We start from the raw sequence: 17,733 nt of genomic DNA on the forward strand, positions 1-17,733 counted from the left end.
AACCTTCGCCAGAATCTTAACATCAATGTTCAATAGGGAGATTGGCCTATATGCCATCCTCTAGGACTGCGTTTAGAACCTGTACCAGGTGTGGGGTGAGGGTGGATCAGTACATTTTATAAAGTTTTACAGAGAATCCGTCCTCCCCCGGCGCTATCCCACCCTTCATGCTCTTTATCGTATCTATGACCTCTTCCACTGTTACTGGGGCATCGAGGCTTTCTACAGTGTCATGGTCTAGGCCTGGAATGGGTATTTTAGCCAGGAAGTCTTCGATAAGGGAGTCCTCCCCGTTAAACTCTGACTTGTAAACCGTTCATAGTAGCGCTGAAACATTTCCCCAATACTCAACAACATAGTGCCCCCTCCTCATATTTCATGGCTTTGACCATCCTACTTTTCTGTACTTCTCTCAATGTCCATGCTAGAATGCCATCAGCTTTATCCCCCTTTTCATGATACTTTTGTTTAAGGAACTGGAGGTTTCTTTCAGTTTTACCCAGTAGTAGTTCCTTAAGCTGGGTCTTGTATTGGTCTAAGGCGGCTGCCTTCTTCGGGGTGATGGACACCCCCGGTGTCCCTCCCAGTTGGACTTGGGCAATTTTCTCCCTAAGGGTCTTTTCCTGGTTGCCCCTCCTTTTTCTGGGCCCCTATTTTTAGCAGAACGCCTGGTATGGTGGCTTTAAACGCGTTCCACAGAATATGTGGACTAACCTCACCCTTATTATTTAGGTCAAAGTTTTCTACCATATTATCTAGGACCGTTTGGGCTGTCACTGCCTCTTTCAGGAGAGCATTGTTGCATTTCCACCACCCCCTCCGTTGGCTTCCCCAACCCCTTAACAAAGTGACCATCACCAAGTTGTGATCTGACCACGGGACTTTTTCTACTCGCTGGTGTTGTGTGTGTCCATGCAGGGTTTCATCCACCAGAATGTAGTCAATTGTTGAGAATGTATTGTTGGTTTTCGAATAATATGTGAAAGGGGGGGGTCCCCTGCAAAAGAAGCCAGGCGCTTGTCCATCAGGCCCAGTTCACGATTAATTCTGCCGAAGCTCCGGAATATGGAGGCCTCCGCTGTTACATGCTTTTGTGCTGACATCTTTTTCCTATCCCTCACTGGGTCAAGTACCATATTGAATTCACCCGCAACTATGAGGGGGCCGTCCATGAACGTTCTCAGTTTGTCCCTTACTTATTTCCGGAAAAGCACCTGCCCCTCGTTGGGGCTGTAAATCACTGCCAGTGTGAGGGGGGGCTCCCTGTAGGTCCCCCTTGATGAACAGGTGCCTGCCTTCTGGGCCTCTGACCACCCCCTTCATCCTGAGGTCCAGATCGCTAGCCAAGGCAATCGCTACCCCCTTTTCTTCAGCTTATAAGAGGCGCGTTATACCTCCCTGATAACCCCCCCCCGGAGGGCTGGTTCCTTACCCTGCGTCCAGTGGGTCTCCTGCAGAAAAAGGAGATCTCATTTTGCCCGTTTGAAGTCTCTACCCAAAAGGGATCTCTTTATGGGTGTATTTATTCCCCTGGCATTGAGGGAGCGCATCTCCAGAGTAGGCAGGATATCAGCCATTTGGACGCTCGAAGAGTGCCATAGCCTCCTTTCCTTCCCTCTTTGCCCAACCAGTGCTTGCGTTTAGTACTCCTTGCCTATGGTCCACATTCTTTTTTTTTTAATCACTTTATTTAAAGATTCTAACAACAAACAAAGAAAAACAATCTCCAGTACATCGTATCGTATGGTCCACATTCTGAGTTGTCTGTTCAATCACAACCAAAACCAATTCCCTCCCCTTTCCCAATGTCCCTCCCCTCTACCCCCCTTGAAGGGGCCTGTCTCCAACTGCCCCCTTTTTCTAACGATGGGGTCTTGCGCCGCCTCCCCCCTTCTTACCCAAAACTCTGACCTTCCGGTGCCCCCTGCCCTCTTCCCCGGCGCCCAGCCAATGTGTCCGACCATTCCCGTAACTTGACTGGACCACCAGATTGTCCGCCATGCCCCGGGCCTACCCCAATAAACACCTCACAATTGGAGCTCCCCCAATACCACCTCACCCCCCCCACTTCCCCTGCAAAATGATCCCCATGACCAATCATTGTATTCAATGTCAGATTACATCCCATACTTGCTGTTGGCATAGAAGATAGCCTAGTTCCCAGCCAATGTTGACCTATCCTGGCTGGATCTCGCGTTGTGTCACCTCTGGGGTCTACGTTGCGCGGTGGTGTGTTCAACTTCTTAAATTTCCTCAAACCCAGGATCCGTCTCCTGCTCCCCTGGCCTCCCTCTTCACGTTTCTCGCTCAGTGCTTCTACTGTGGGTTGTCTCTCGTCCTCCGTAGTTCCCACATATTCCCCAATTGCGCTTGTGATATCATTCTCTGTGAGCAGTTTTGATCGTTGGCCCATATACTCAAAGGAAAGTGAGGAGGGGTAGTCCCATTGATACCAAATACCCTTCTCTCTCAAGCATTGAATCAGGGGGCTGCACATCCGTCGTCTGGTCAGAGTGAATGCCAAAAGGTCCAGGAAATTGTAATTGTTGCGTAGTTGTATGTGATCGTGGAGGCTCTCCTAGCCTCCTCCAGGATTTTCACCTTTTCCGCATAGTAGTGAAAGCGGACTAGGATCGAGTGCGGGCCCCCTGCCCGCTCTCCGGCCCCATGCGCCCGGTCAATGGTGGAGTCTGTCATCGTTTCATACCTAAACAGGAGGCAAATTACGGCCTTGACCACTCGGCATATATCTCTGTTTCCCCTTCTGCCTTTGGTATGCCAAAAAATCTCAAGTTGTTCCTCCATTCCCTGTTCTCAAAGTCATCCATTTGCAGGGCTCTCTCATTTACTTTTTTTCCAGGGAGGACAATCTGGTGTCGATCTGTGCCTCTAGGATGTCAACTGATATTTGGTGGGCCTCCAGTCCCTGGAGCCTGTCTTCCATTTTGTCCACACTCTAGTCCATCTTTTCGATCTGCTGCCCGTTGTCTGCTTGCATGTCTCTGATTTCTTACAGTATAGCTGCTATGGTCATTTGCATGGACATTGCTTCCTCTGTTTGATCTGCCATTCGGACCTTCACCCCGCCCGAGAGTGGTATGCTTCGGTTTCCTGTGTGTTCCTGGTAGCAGAATCCTTGAAGGGTCTCCTTCCAGTTCATGTACACCTGCTCTGCTGGGGGAGTTGATCCTCTCTCTGCGAGACAGTCTTCACCTGTGGGGTACTTAAGAGATTGGTGTTCTCGCCTTTTCTTGGCTCTTTTCACTGTTGGCCAGTATGTTGAATTTGCCCTCTGGGTTTTGGTCTGGAGAAGGGTTGCACCGTGTGGTGGACAAACGCCCCAGGAGGAAGTCCTGGGTCCCCACACCTCAGCCGGATCAGTCCGAGACCTTCAAGGCCTTCAGCTCATACCCCTCGTGGAGTCTATTTTCTTGCGCACGGTTTAGTCTTGTCCTTGGGTCATAAGTCATACAGCTAGTTTTCTGCGCTCCGGCACATGTCCCGGGTACGGGTCCTGGGGCCTCTACCCGCAATCGCTGGGATCTCAGGACCCTCTCTCCTTAACCTTATCCACAAAGAGGTCACACTCCCAGCTCGTGTGTCGGGTGGTGTAACCTGTTGCCCCTGTTCCGTCTGGGGGCCCTAGGTCATTTTACATCCCTTCCGGGACTCCTCTCTCTCTTTGGACCGGAGCGCCCTCTTGTCGGACACTGTTTAAGGCGGGCATACGCCCCAGGGATGATGTATGGGGGGGGGGTCATGCACCTTGGTGAATTCTATTGGATGCTGCTGGGGTCCCCCTGGGCCATTCCACTCTCCATCCGGGCTTGCCTTGTGTGCTTTTTCAGGTCGAGAGGGCGCTCATGCTTCCTTTCTTGTTTCCCGGGGGTGGGGGGGGTGGTCTTCTCACCTTAGTGCCTATGAGGCCGGTTGCTCCCACTGCCTTGGTGGGTGGATTCGGTATCCGTGCTCCCCCAGTTCGGGGCCACCACCCCAGTCCCTATGTCCTTACTGTTCACTAGCGGTTGCAGGTGCGGTCCCTTGCCAGGGGACGCTTTCTGCTGAGGTTGTTCCCTCTGCCCTGGTGTGCGACACTCCCCCCTCGCCTTTGCAGTGATCTGACATTGTTTATGACTTTGTACGTTGGTTTTTCTTCATTTGTTATGTAAGAGGTGTGATAAATCAGTTGTATAGATTGTAAAGGTTTGAAAGGTGCTTTTTGCATTTTAAACCAAATACAATAAAAAAAAACATAAGCCTTAATCAAGGATACCCCCTCTTTCTGCTGTAATTTCCTCAGCAGTAACCTCTGAATCTGGTCTTCCTCCATGTAAATTCGGAAATCCCAGCACCCTCAAGTTCAAAGCTCTAGCAGAATTTTCCAGATGGTCCCTCTACACTTTTTCTAGGCTTCCTCCAATTTTGGCATTGAGATCACTGCAGCAATTTTCGCTACAATCTCTTTACAGTCTGCCATTACATAACCTAGCAGCTACAGTGCCAATTTCCACTCTAAATTATTGGACTGCCACTCCTGAAACAAAGGTAAGATCCTCCTTTCACCACGAGTAATGGGTAATATCCTCACAAAGGTAAACTCTACTACGAGCTTATTTCATTTGTGGAGAGGGAAGGGGGGGTTTAGGGCCCAAAAAAGTTCCACCACTATGATAAGAGGTATTCCCTCTCTGTTTCTGTTCTGTGGGGGTAATTCCAGTCTGCCCTGTCAGACCAGATCACTATTTACCTTCACAACCTGAAGATACAAATTATATTCCCCACCCTCCATCCCACCACCATAACCTCCATTTCACCTTGGTTTGGCAGTTTTCAAGGTCTTCGCACTCTTCTTGCAAAGCGCATTCTCCTCAATACTAAAGAGATAAATAGCTGAATGGCTGACTCCTACGCATTTACCATCTCACTGCTTCAGTGAGCTCCTTCGTTATTTAATGTCCTAAAGTCCCTCCCTAATATCCAATCTGATTGTCCTCAGACCAGACATTGGAGCCTCTACCTAGTGAGGGGATGGACTACATGGATCCCAGACTATTTCAAATCCAGGGGTGCAAACACATCTGTTGCATACCGCAGGACTTTGGGTTCACCAATGCTTCCTATTCTCACAGGAGCAGGGACTATTTTGGGGCTCAGCCATTATGATGATAAAGGTGTATAGAACATAAGTAAAGTTGCTGGGTTACTGCCATCAACCAGCACTCACCATTCTGTCTTCACACAGGTTTGAGGCCGTTACATCCTGGGTAAACTAAGTTATCCCCAAACCTTACTGTTTTGCATATGTGCCAAGATCTGTTCGCCTGTGGATTGCGCCAGCCCCACCAATTAAATACAATGATAGAATGAAGGTAATTGTAAATGGTTTATTCTTTAATAGCCCTTATGTGTGACTTAATGGAACAGTCTCTATATTAAGCAGAATGTGAAGCAAATATATTTGGTCAATCAAGCCCGGTCTTGAAGAGCACCAAGTGGTTGAAACATGTCACACATAAGGGCTATTACACAATTTAAAACTACCTTCATTCTATCATTGTAGTTAATTGGTGGGGCAGGCGCAATCCACGGGCAAACAAATCTTGGATTGTATAGAACATAGTTGGGGTCATCCTCTTATCGGTCTATGATCCTCATTTGTCAGTGAGGTACTGCTTGAAGAGCTGGGTCTTCAGATCTTTCTTGAATCACAGTAGGGAGGGAGTCATTCTGATGTTAGCAGGAAGGTTGTTCCAGAGTGTAGAAACATAGTAGGAGAATAATCTTTTCATGGTCTTCTGACACTTTTTGGATTCCAGTCTGTGGATACCTTGGCTGCTGGTGTTGGACTTACCGTCTTACATTGTGATCCTTTCGGCTAAGCATGATGGAGTTTTAGACATTAGATATTTGTAGCTAATGCAGACTTCGAAGGATAATCAGTGTAGTTCCTTGAGAGTGGGTGAAATGCCATAGAATTTGTTAATTCCTGCAATGAGGCAAACTGGACAGCTTTATGAGGGGCAAGAGTAGTGGTTGGAACACCTGGCAGGAGGGCCTTGCCACCCTCCAGGTGGGAAAGCACCTGACCATGGATGGCAGATCAGAAGTCTAAGGGGAAGGGGGTTGAAGGCTTAAGCGAGAGCTGGCTCCATTTTATGGCGTCTTGGCAAAGTGTGCTTTGAAGGAGAGGTCGCAATTGATGGTGAAGCGGAGGGACTTTGTACTAGGGACGAGTTGTGGGGGAGAAGCCGTCAACAACCATGTGTGTCAGCCACTTTGGAATTTGGGTGTGTTTGGTGGCAGCCATGAAGAGGATGAACTTTGTTTTGATAGGTATGAGTTTCAAGTAGGCACTTGACATACAGACTAGGATCTTGTATTATACAGCAATAAATCGGCATCAAAGTCCCGACTCTGCACCATTCTAAGATGGCTACCTTCAGTGATGAAAGTGCCTCCTTCACAAACTGGTTAAAATTGAGTGAGCACCAATTTCCAAGCTTCCTCGGGTTGCCTACAGACTGCTTCCGAGCTGTGAGATGGGACTTTGCACTATAATGAGGGCTGTGGAAATAGCCATCCATAACTTACAGCGCGATCAAACATGGCCCTCTCAACACCTGCAGGTGCAAGCAGTCAGCTCATAGTTTCCTTTCCACTGCACAGTGCCATTCCAATTCCAGGGCAATCCACAGCATCTACATCACACCGCAGCTCCCACACTCCGTCTCCCAATCTCATCTGGTGTTTAGCCACCTCCTCGCTCACACTACATCATCATTCAGAGCTTCAGGTGTCTAGTTACTCATGTTACTCATGCCCAGAGCTTCAGCTCTACAAACCCTTTGACACCACCAAGTTGACATAAGTGTTAGATGCAGCTGCAATTCTTTAAGCATTCACTGCATTTTATTGCCGAATTATTGGATTGGTTTAGTAAGCATGATAAGAGCTTAGACAAATGAAACTCTTTAGGCTAGGCTCTTGAGCTCCTAGTTAATGTTCTGGTTAGATGTTAATTTAGTAGATATCATCATCACCCTTTTCGTAATGTTTATATAACTGCAAAGATAATAAATGCTCACCCAGCCTGGCATAGATATGGCTGAGGATGCGTGCTGGTTGTACTCGGATGGGGTAAACATCAGCAACAGTCTCCACTTCAATCTCATGCTTCTTTAATATGGCCTTGATTTCTTCAGTTTCTGCCAAGATGGATACTAGATGACAAAGAAGCAAATAAACATTATAATGAAGGACATATTTCTACTGCTAAATCTAGTGTAGCAATGAAATGCCTAAGGCTTTTAAAACATCACTAGAAGCAAAAAGACCAGGGAATTAGATTTTCTATAACACAACTAAAACAATTAAACCATATGGGGAGATAGACATAACATCTCTACTTGCAGAGCCACGAATCTTGAAACCCATTATTTCATTTTTAATTTGAACTAAAACAGTAACAATGGATATAATCCTAAATAAAAGACTAGTTTCTTATACTATTCCTAGTTGAAGATCAACTAGGATATGCATCAGTTGGGGTTACAGACTAAGGCCTATGATATCAATAAATCATACTACATGAGTACAACAACAATACATTACATGTTCGATCGTAGTGACCACCTCAGAGGCCGAAAAGGTGTTTGACTTAGTAGGCTGATGATGATTCTTCTACGGACCTGAAATGCTGCTTGCCATAGACTTATTCCAGTATATTTTTTGTGCCTAACTAGTGTTTTGTTCGCACATGGCTAGAATGAAAACATCTACATCAGATTTCTTTTACAGTGGCACTAAGAAGGGGATCCCACTCCAACAATCATCATTGACTTTAAGCATGAACCTCTTATGATAAAGCTGGCCATCATGTATGAGCTATTTAAATCTTGCACAGACAGGAATTTAAAAATTCTGCGAGGAAGTGTAACTGTTTGCCCGATGATCATATTTAGATTAGCACCCACCATACACTGGAGAGAAGTTGCGAAGCAGGCCTTCAAATATCCCAGCATTTAACAACATATACATTTCTGAATGTCACTTTAAGGGGGTTCATAATTTTATTAACACCAAATATCTTATTCAAGTCTCTGTGGAGTGCCTTAAAATGGACCAAGTGATGTGTCAAATGAATCAAAGGCTTCCAATTTAAAAATCAGAATGGGCATAAATGTCACAAGATGTACAAATGTGAAAATCACAATGGAATGAGACTAGGAGAAAAATCACAATGTACATAGGAGCAAAATCACAGTGGCTAAATACAACAGTGGGATGTACCTAGGAGCAACATCAAATAGGGCTGTATAAAGAAGTACAATCAAATTGGGCAAATAGGACAAAGGAATGTACGTAGGGGAAAAATCATAATGGGATATACGAAGATGTAAAGCCACACTATGCAAATATGGCAGTGGAATATTCTGGGGAAAAGGTATAAGGGGATGTACTTAGGAGCAAATCAAAATGGAGTGTACCAAGGAGCAAAATTACAGTAGGCACAAATGACAATGTACATATATAAGTAAAATCAAACTGTGAGGGACACAGGAGGGACACAGGAGAAAACTCAAATGGGCATAACAAGGCCAAAATCACAGTTCCTAAATACAACAGAAGGATGAACCCAAATGCAAAATCATTGTTGTCAAATATGACAGTGTGACATACTTAGGAACAAAATCAGCAGGAAAATATGGCAGAAAGAAGTACATAGGAGTAAAATCACAGTAGGCTAACAGGACAGTGAAGCAAAATCACAGTGAGCAAATATGACAGTGTGGATGAAGTTTAGATTTGGGCGACTCCACCGAGTGAGGGAATGTCACTTATCTGTTCGGCAAGCGGTATGTGGATCAGGGAGTGTGGCAGTGCAGAGCAAGGGTGATTCAGCGATCAGGAAAACAGTCATCACCTGCTCTTCTCCCAGCTGCCTGTATCACGTTAATCACAGAGTGCGATCATAGAGGGCCAATGGGGGGTGCACGGGGCATAGAGCTGGCTGAGAGAGGTTTGTGAGGTCGTGCAGGTGGAAGAAAAGGGCACATCAAGTCAGTATGTGCAATAAGCAATAAAGTATAGGTACACAGTAGGCAATGCAGGTCCTTCTATGGGGTGTGATGAATCAAAGGTTTCCGTCCCTTCTCGTCAAGGAAAAGTCACCCCCTGTGAGGCTAGGGAGGTGAGCCCACTCTGCAACACCCTCCATACGGGTCTTGGCAAGTGGGACCTCACTGTGAGAGAATTCTCCCCCTCCACTACCCTCCCCCAGGGGACAAGGACTCCTGTTCTTGTGAGGCACTCCCTAGACCATCCACCACTGTAGCATATCTGGTACGATCAGATATGAAAAAGATTCAAAAATCCAGAGACTTGGCTCAAGACAAAAGTGAAATACCCCATTTTGCGCAAGGAGGAGGATCTGTCTCTTTAAGGAGACGTACATTTAACTGAGATGAGTAGGCTGGAAAGGGAGGAGAGGCAAAGCACAGAGGGAGAGAGAGAGAAGAGCGTATGTAGTGGAAGCCCCATGACGCCTGGAGGAGGAGAGCTGCGGGGCCTGCGATTTTCAGATGAGTCCTGAGCATCAGAGAGATACGCTGGAGGCACAGCATTTGAGCAGAGAGAACCAGAGGAGAAAGGAATCCTTATCCCGGTGGTGGCGTGACCAACAACTTCATAGTGGGTCCTGCGTCCATCAAACAGCGTCGAAACCACCCAGCGGGGGAGTCAACGAGACGCCCGGCGAACCTTAACCAGACCTGGCCACAACCATAGAGAGGACCAAGTGCGGGACACCGACAACAAGGAGAAGCATGAGATCTGGAGCGGAGGAAGAGAAGCTGAGCGTTTGCCGAGCCAGAGAGCGTTCCCTGCAGATACGGGGAGAACGGTTGTACCAGGAGGCCACCGGGGCATCGTTATGTAGCAGGAGAAACTCATCCCAGTGAAATTGACGAGATACTAAATATAAAGCTATTTAAGTGGAACTGTGTTAATGTGATCAAGCGAATAAGCCTGAAAGAGAAGGTATTCAAAACTGGGCACAAACACCCTGGGAAGAGGGGAAAGTACCCCACTGTTTAAGAAATAAAGAGTGGAAGAACTCAGAGAGGGACAAGGACTTGACTTAACACTACCAAGATGAGGAGAAATATACAGAGTGACAAGTCCTCTCCCAAAAGTACTGAAAAGAGGAAGATTGAAGGAGTGATGCAAACTACTCCTTTTCCAAGTCTACACAGTACTGCGAAGAGGTGGTCCCGAAGAGGCATGAAGAATACTCCATTTATATAAAGTAAGGACTATGGCAGTCTGGTGGGGAGTACCCAGCTACAGGACATAACCAAGAAGAGACTACGCCGACAATGAAAGGCCAAGAAACATGTAGAGCCAGCACAGTGCAGTGGCAAGTGGAGAGAGACACGTAGAGCGTTCGACCAGAGCAAGACCAACATCCCAGAAAGAACCAGTGATGAGCCCCCTCTGAGGGGTCAAAAATGAGAGGATAACACAACGTTGCAATGTTTTCAACATCAGCCGTCTTCATTAAAAGAATGGGGTCAGATAAAGGCCTATCCATCCCTATCCTAAAGAGTTTCTCTTCCTGGGAAAGATCTGTTTGTGTCTTGTCGTCAAAATCGTTTAAACTGTCCTTGTGTCCAAAACGTATCTGACCCTCACACTAAAAATGAACAATCAAAAGTTTAAGATAAGTGTCTCTGTTTTCATTTAGCACAACTAAGTGCAAAAAACAAATATGAAAATTCAACAATTAAATCCAGGAGCAGTGTCCTTTTCAAACACTGATTCCTGAGAAAAGTAGCAAAAATGTCTCTTTTCCACAACACTTACTTGAGGATGGCGAAAAGTATTATCCAAGCAATGATTCCTTAAGAGTAGTAGAAATGTCTCTTTCGAGGCGCTCGCGGCTAAGATGGCCACTTTCTCTTGAGCTAAGGGAGATCTGGTAAGGAGGAGGTGGCCACGCTATGCTTTGAGTCAATGTCGGGGGATCCAAATAGCTGACTGTGTGCAGGAGGGGGGTCGTGTGCTGGCCATACAATTTTGGGACAAAAGGATTGCAGCTTTGCCATGAATCAGCGGGTGGAGTGGGACTTCCCTCCCTCGCCCCAGCTCGGCGCCACGTCTTTACCGGTGACGGAGGAAAGAATAAGCATTGGCTGCGGTCGGGCTGTGTAGCGGCTCGGAGGCGAGCCTGGCTCCCTCCACAGAATCCGGGTGTAAGCAGGAGTGGCCGGGCAGCGAATAAGCTGCAACCCTGTTTCGAGGTGGGGTAACGGCTGGGGTCTTGGAGATATAATAGGATAGGTTATTTATAAGGCACTTAATAACCAGAGGTTTCTAAGCGCAGACCCAAGGTTCGAACCTGTGTTGCTCCATGTCCTCTTGCTTCCAAGAAGATACTTGGATTAACTACTGGAGGCAGCCACTATAGCGGCTGAGGTGCGTCAGAGAGCTGTTATGCCAGAGGGCCTGAGGTGGTGAGAACGGGCAAAATGATGGCAGGGTCGGCGAGATGAGGCCAGTTGGACCGGGCCCCCGTGTGGTGGTGTGGTGTGGTCAACAGCAGTTGGGTGGAGTCGTGAGTGAAGGTGGGCCCACCTGGATCCGGATTGCTGTCCCCCAGAGGTGTTTGGCAACACTTGGATGGAGGACAATCGGACGTTGCATCGCTTTGTGCAGTAATCGCCACACTTGTTGCCACAACAGACTGTGGGGCTGCTCTCATCTTGCCGGCCTGGTTGGATATGGTGGCATGCAATCTTGGGCAGGTGACGTGAAGTGCAACAGGGAGCGCAGGTGCTGCCTAGGAGACACTGTCCTACTCATGGCAGTGGGTTGCTGCTGGACCTTTATTGGCAGCACTTCCTGCTGGAGGAACAACAGGCCTCACAGGCATGATTGACGATGCTCTGCTGGGTAGTGAGTGTCTGTTGAGCCCAGAGTTGATGCCGGGTGGGCTCTATCCAAGATCTCCTGGTGTACTGGGGTGGATCTAGCAGTGCCTGTAGTTGGGGCTGGACCGGATGCTGTTTACATGACACCGACCTGTGGATTGCTTGCACCCAGCTACGGGTGATTATATCTGACAACATGACGTCCTAAACTCCTGCCTAACAGTTTGCAACTACTCGACCAGCACACCAGTCATCCGACTGTTTGGTGTGTGGGCAGTGTACAGGGCTGGGGCCATACGAGAGACCAGTCTAGGTCTGTCACGCACTGGGGGCCGGGAGCTGATGCCAAAGGGAATAAAAATCAGGGCCTCCTGCTATTTACACAAGAAGGTTTAGTGCTGAGTAAGGGTACAATGGCGACCCCAAGGATGTGTGGTAGTGAAATGGGGACACTTCCATCCCTGCTGGGACCCAGGCCCGAGGTGCCAGCTAACCCACCCTCAGAGCCGAGTACTCTGGTACTGGCGGAAGAGTGGCTTTACCTCAGTGAACACCAAGCTAGATGGAACGGAATACAAAATTAAGTGCATGCAAGAAAGTATTGAGAAGGAGAGCAGCCGCATTTGTGAAGCGGAACACAGGGTGGGAGTCCTGGAGGATACAAGTAATGCAGTGACCCAGTCTATTTGAGGATTACAGAACGAGATGAGGGAGATCCGTGAAAAGAATAAAGACCTTGAGGCCAGATGCAGGTGTAACAACATTCAAGTGGTCGGTATCCCTGAGACAGTACTGACACAGAATGGTTCCATGTGTTAATATCCCCGCAAAAATATCGCCATACAAAAATATAACCATATTTTGGCAGCGATATTAAGGCATGGAACCCCCCATATTATTTTAAAGGGAGCGGGGGACAGCCCCGCAACCCCTGCTGTCAAAAACCCCAAATATCCCCACTAAAAATATCACCTATGGCAGTTCCTGGCGACCATATATACGGCGATATGTTTGGTGGGGATATTACCTGATACCCACAGAATATGGAGGTGTTTTGGAAGCCTTTGTCCGAGAGGTATTGCAAAATCCACCACTATCCCCCAGGTCCTAGTAGAGGGCTCATATGATTTCAACTCACAAGACCAGACCGGGGCAGAATCCTCACCCAGTAATAGCCCGGTTGCTATTGCGATCATGAAACTATCCTGCATAGGGCTCATGAACTGGGCGAGCAACAATACAAAGACGCCAGAGTCTCTTTTAACCAGGATTACACGCCGTCCGTTCAGAAGGCTCGACTGTCCTTTTCGGCTGCCAAGAGACTGTTGAGAGAGAGTGGACAGCAATATGCGATCTTATATCTGTCCAAGCTACGAGTTATTCACAATAACAAAACCCACTTTTTTTTACAAGCCCAGCTAAAGTTACTGCTTTTCTTAAGTCTGGGGTGGTGGGTATTATGTCTGAAACTCGGGCTGATCATGTGTTTCGTCCAGATGGGATTATAAAACCCTGATATATGTTCTGGAACTCCCAAGCAAGGCATGGAGCAAAGTTATACTGTAATGAAACAGGTCGGTTGCTACTTAAGCTTGTAGGGTTGGGCCTCCTCCTCCCGGGGCGCTCTTGGTGTGGGTGGCCGTGTAAGGTCGAGTCCGGTGACAATGGGCAGGTGCCCTGTTTTGTTCGATTAGGGGGGGAGGGGGTGGATAATGGGGTTTAAGTGTTTCACTGCTAGTTGGGGTTGGGCAGTGTGGGTGGAGTGGGTTGCGCTAGCGTTTGGAATTGCTGGTAATGGCGGGTGGAGGGAGGAGGTGGGGGCTTGGGAGTGTATTTTTTAAAAATTGATTCACGGCTGTATGGGATGTGGGGGTGTACAGTCGTATTTCGTTGGGATGTTGTGGGAAACAGGGCTCAGGAGTGCAGAGCTGGGCTGAAAATTGAATATTGAAACTCATGCCGGGTGTAAAGTAAGTTAGGAGTTGAACAATCCGTGTAAAACTAGAAAGGTGATTAACTATTGTGAACGTGGGGGCGTGGCTTGGAAGCCATGTGAAAAGACGCGTCTGTACGGGGGCTCCCGCAGATCCGTACATTATCCGACTGAAAACCGTGCAAGGACCGATGCGATTCGGTTGAGAAGGTGCTGACTGCGTACATGAAGTTCGGCTGCACGTGTGGATACATTTTTATCCGGGTCCGCACTGCGGAAGTGTGATTAGAGGCCGGGTGAAGAATTGGAGGCGAGACCTCGACGGATGAGAAAATGGCCGCCGCCGCTTGACGAGGGGACAAAGGAGTGGGGGATCGGGACCCCAGTGGCGGTTTCTAAAACGCACATGCGCCCTCGGGGCGTTACGAAGGGTGCAGCGCAACCCGGCCCACCTTGGGACAGCGGTGGACCACAACAGTCGCGAAGATGGTCGGGTGAGCCGGAGAACAAAGGATCCCCAAGACGGAATTGGGGTGAGTGGGCACAGTGCCTCCCTGCCTTGGACCTGAGCGTGGCCCTTCTGACGGGAGACATGTCGAACAAGCTCCTGAGAGCAAAGAACAAACAACCCACGCTCGACGAATACGCCAAGACGCCGCCCGGCCCAGACGGAGCCAGGAGCAAGGAGAAGGCTCAGGCCAAGGAGATGGCCGTCGGGGGTGCGAACCAAGAGGTCCTTGCTGCGATCGCGGACCTGAAAGCGACGTGGGAGACCAAGCTCCAGCTCGCAGTGGCCGAACTGAAAACCGCGATGGAACTACAGGTTGGGGCGGTGCAGGAGGACGTGAACCTCCTAAGGCACGACGTGCGAGCCCTGGCAGAGCGCACGGAGACCTTGGAGAAGGAGATGGGCCCTACCGCGGCGGATTGCGCCGCGCACAAGCGTGATCTCCATGCCTTGGTGCAACGTGTGGGTAACTTGGAGAGTAGGGCTGAGGAGGCGGAAGGACGCGCCCGGAGAAACAACGTCCGCATTGTGGGCCTGCCGGAGGGGGCTGAGGGCCAAAGTCCCACGGAGTTTATTGAAAACTTGTTGCTGCAGGAGATCACGGGGGGCGCCCTGTCGCAGGGGTTTGCTGTGGAGAGAGCACACAGGGCCTTGACTAGGAGGCCACCGCCGGGAAATCCGCCCAGGCCTGTGATCGCCAAGATCCTCAATTACCGGGACCGGGAAAGGATCCTTGAATACTTTCGCAAGGGGGGCACTATACGACGAGGAGAGGCGACCATAACTGCTTACCCCGATTATACCCTGCAGGTACAGCGCAGTCGCATGAACTTTGGAGCGGTTAAGAGGCGATTGCGGGAGGCTGGGTATAAATACATGTTACTCTACCCGGCCAAACTGAAGGTTCTCTTTAAGGGCAATATGCTGTTTTTTGTCACTCCGGAGGATGCCATGGAGTGGCTGGACGCGCAAAACTGCCCTCAGGAGCCAGATGTTCGGACGACTGTTGGAACGGGACGAGATAAGTGACGCTGCGGGCCCGGTTGGGCTATGAACATTGGGACTGGAATATAGTCTGTGACTGTGTGAGAACGTGTACGCGTTAGGTGTTGGAAACATGGTCTGCGTGCACGGATACGAATGCGAGGGAGAGGAGCCTACAGGGGCCGTTCTTTGTACCCCAGTTTGAGTTTAGGTTAGTCACTGCTAGTGGGGTGACACCCCGTCGGGTTCTCTCCTTGGGTTCCCAGAGAGAACCGAACACCGGGATGCCTGAGATCGAGGGGTGGAGCTGGGCAGTTGGTTGGGTTAGGGGTGTGGGGTGTGTTAGTTTTTATATGAGCCTGGGGGTGGAACTGGGAATGGGTGTCTGAGAGGTGGGGGGGAGGCGGGAATCCCTGGAAGGGAGGTGGGAGCTACTGATAGACCATGGGGGACCTTAGGATGCTAACGTGGAACGTTAAAGGGCTTAACAGCTACCTAAAGCGAAACAAGGTCATGTTGTACCTGAAGAGGCAAAATATAGATGTGGCCTTGTTACAGGAGACGCATCTGACACAGGAAAAATTGGAACTAGTGGGAAGGAAGTGGAAGGGGACAGTAGTGGGATCTACATATTCTGCCTATGCAAGAGGTGTGCTGGTTTGGGTGGCACCACATGTCCCGTTTAAGCTGCTTGGGGAGGTTGTGGAGTCTGATGGGAGGCTGGTCATGGTAAGGGGGCTTGTGGAGAACAAAGTTGTGTGTATTATAAACACTTATGCTCCCAACCAGGACACGGCGACATACTTTAGGACGCTGTGCACGAGACTTAGCGATGGGATGGGGGGTACGGTGATTTGGGGCAGGGACTTCAATTGTGTTCTGAACCCCAGGGAGGCTAGGTCGGACGACAAGATAGCCAAGCCCAGCCCGGCCCGGCGGCTAGAGTATTGCAGACGCTGCTGGCGGACTTTGGCCTGGTAGATGTTTGGAGAGCGAGTCACCCTGGCGTGAGGCAATACTCGCATTATTCGGCCCCGCATCAACTGCACACGAGGCTGGATTACTTCTTCGTCACTCCGGACGTTGTCGCGGAGTGCGACCAGATAGACTACAGGGCGAGAGTCCTCTCGGACCACTCGCCCCTGGTCTTGCGATGGCAGCTTTACCCCCCACGAGCGCGCATTCCAACATGGCGCCTTAGGGCAGAAGCGCTCAAGGATCCAGTCTTCCGAGAGGATATGAGGGAGGAGATAACTGCTTACTTTGAGGTGAATACAGGGAGTGTTAAGTCGGCTGGTACTTTATGGGAGGCCTTTAAGGTTGTAATGCGGGGGGTCGCCATTGCGAAGTCCAAGGGGTTGATGGGGGGAGTCCTGGCCGATCTGCATATGGCCGAGATTGAGTTGGAAAGAGAGTTGGAGGAGGGTGGAATCGATACGGAGGCGGTCTCTACCCTGCAGCAGAGGTGTGCGGAACATTGGGACAGGCTCTGTAATCTAAACTACAGAAAGTATATTGAGAGACTACATGCGGGGGCGGACAAAACGGGCAGGCTTCTAGCTTGGCTTTATAAGAGTGAGACCCCGAGGTCCCCGATCCGATCGGTGACCACTGAAAAGGGTGAAGAGGTGGATACCCAAGAAGGTGTAAATGGGGCATTCGCAGAATATTATCAGGCATTATACGAGGATCGTGAGGGGGGGAGCCGGGGGGAGATAGATGAAGTACTCGAAGACATAGGTCTGCCCAGGATAAGTGATGAAGAGCGAGAGGAGTTGGATGCTCCGATCACTCTGGAAGAGTTGAAAGAGATTGTGAGGCAGTTACCCACTTGCAAGGCCCCAGGGGCGGATGGGTTCCCCAGTGAATTTTATAAAGCGTATGGAGAGCAGGTGCTCCCGCCCATGCTGGAGATGCTTAATGAAGCGTTCGAGGTGGGGCGGCTGCCTGAATCGCTCAGGGAGGCGATTATAATACCGCTCCCCAAACCCAATAAGCCGGGACACGGTTGCGGCTCCTATCGGCCCTTGTCGATGCTGAACCAAGATAGCAAGATCCTAACAGCTGTCCTGGCGGCCAGAATGCGGAGGGTGATCGGCAAGTTGATCCACCCTGACCAAACGGGCTATGTCCCGAACAGGAATATCACTCACAATCATAGACGCCTTCATTGGGTGGTTGAGGGGGGGATGTAGTGACGAGAGCGAAATGGCGATAGTGGCGTTGGACGCGGTTAAAGCGTTCGACTCTGTTCGATGGCCGTGGTTGATGGCGGCTTTGGGACGGTTTGTACTGGGACCAGGCTACATTAGGTGGGCCGAGATGTTATATAGTGCACCTCTGGCCAGGGTCCGCACGGACGCAGTGGTGTCAGACAG

At 49.5% G+C, this 17,733-nt stretch overlaps 1 protein-coding gene across 2 annotated transcripts in view; it reads right to left on the reverse strand.

Annotated features, from left to right (window-relative positions):
- PHKA1 (phosphorylase kinase regulatory subunit alpha 1) overlaps positions 1-17,733 on the reverse strand; it is a 2,290,600-nt gene that overhangs the window by 1,227,362 nt on the left and 1,045,505 nt on the right. For both annotated transcript variants that reach the window (XM_069648650.1, XM_069648649.1), the window contains exon 14: positions 7,086-7,220. In XM_069648650.1, the coding sequence (XP_069504751.1) occupies positions 7,086-7,220 (135 nt within the window). The remainder of the gene's footprint in view (positions 1-7,085; positions 7,221-17,733) is intronic.

This window comes from Ambystoma mexicanum, chromosome 2q (genome assembly GCF_040938575.1).
Source record: "Ambystoma mexicanum isolate Mex_15411 chromosome 2q, UKY_AmexF1_1, whole genome shotgun sequence".
NCBI classification, from domain to species: Eukaryota; Metazoa; Chordata; class Amphibia; order Caudata; family Ambystomatidae; genus Ambystoma; species Ambystoma mexicanum.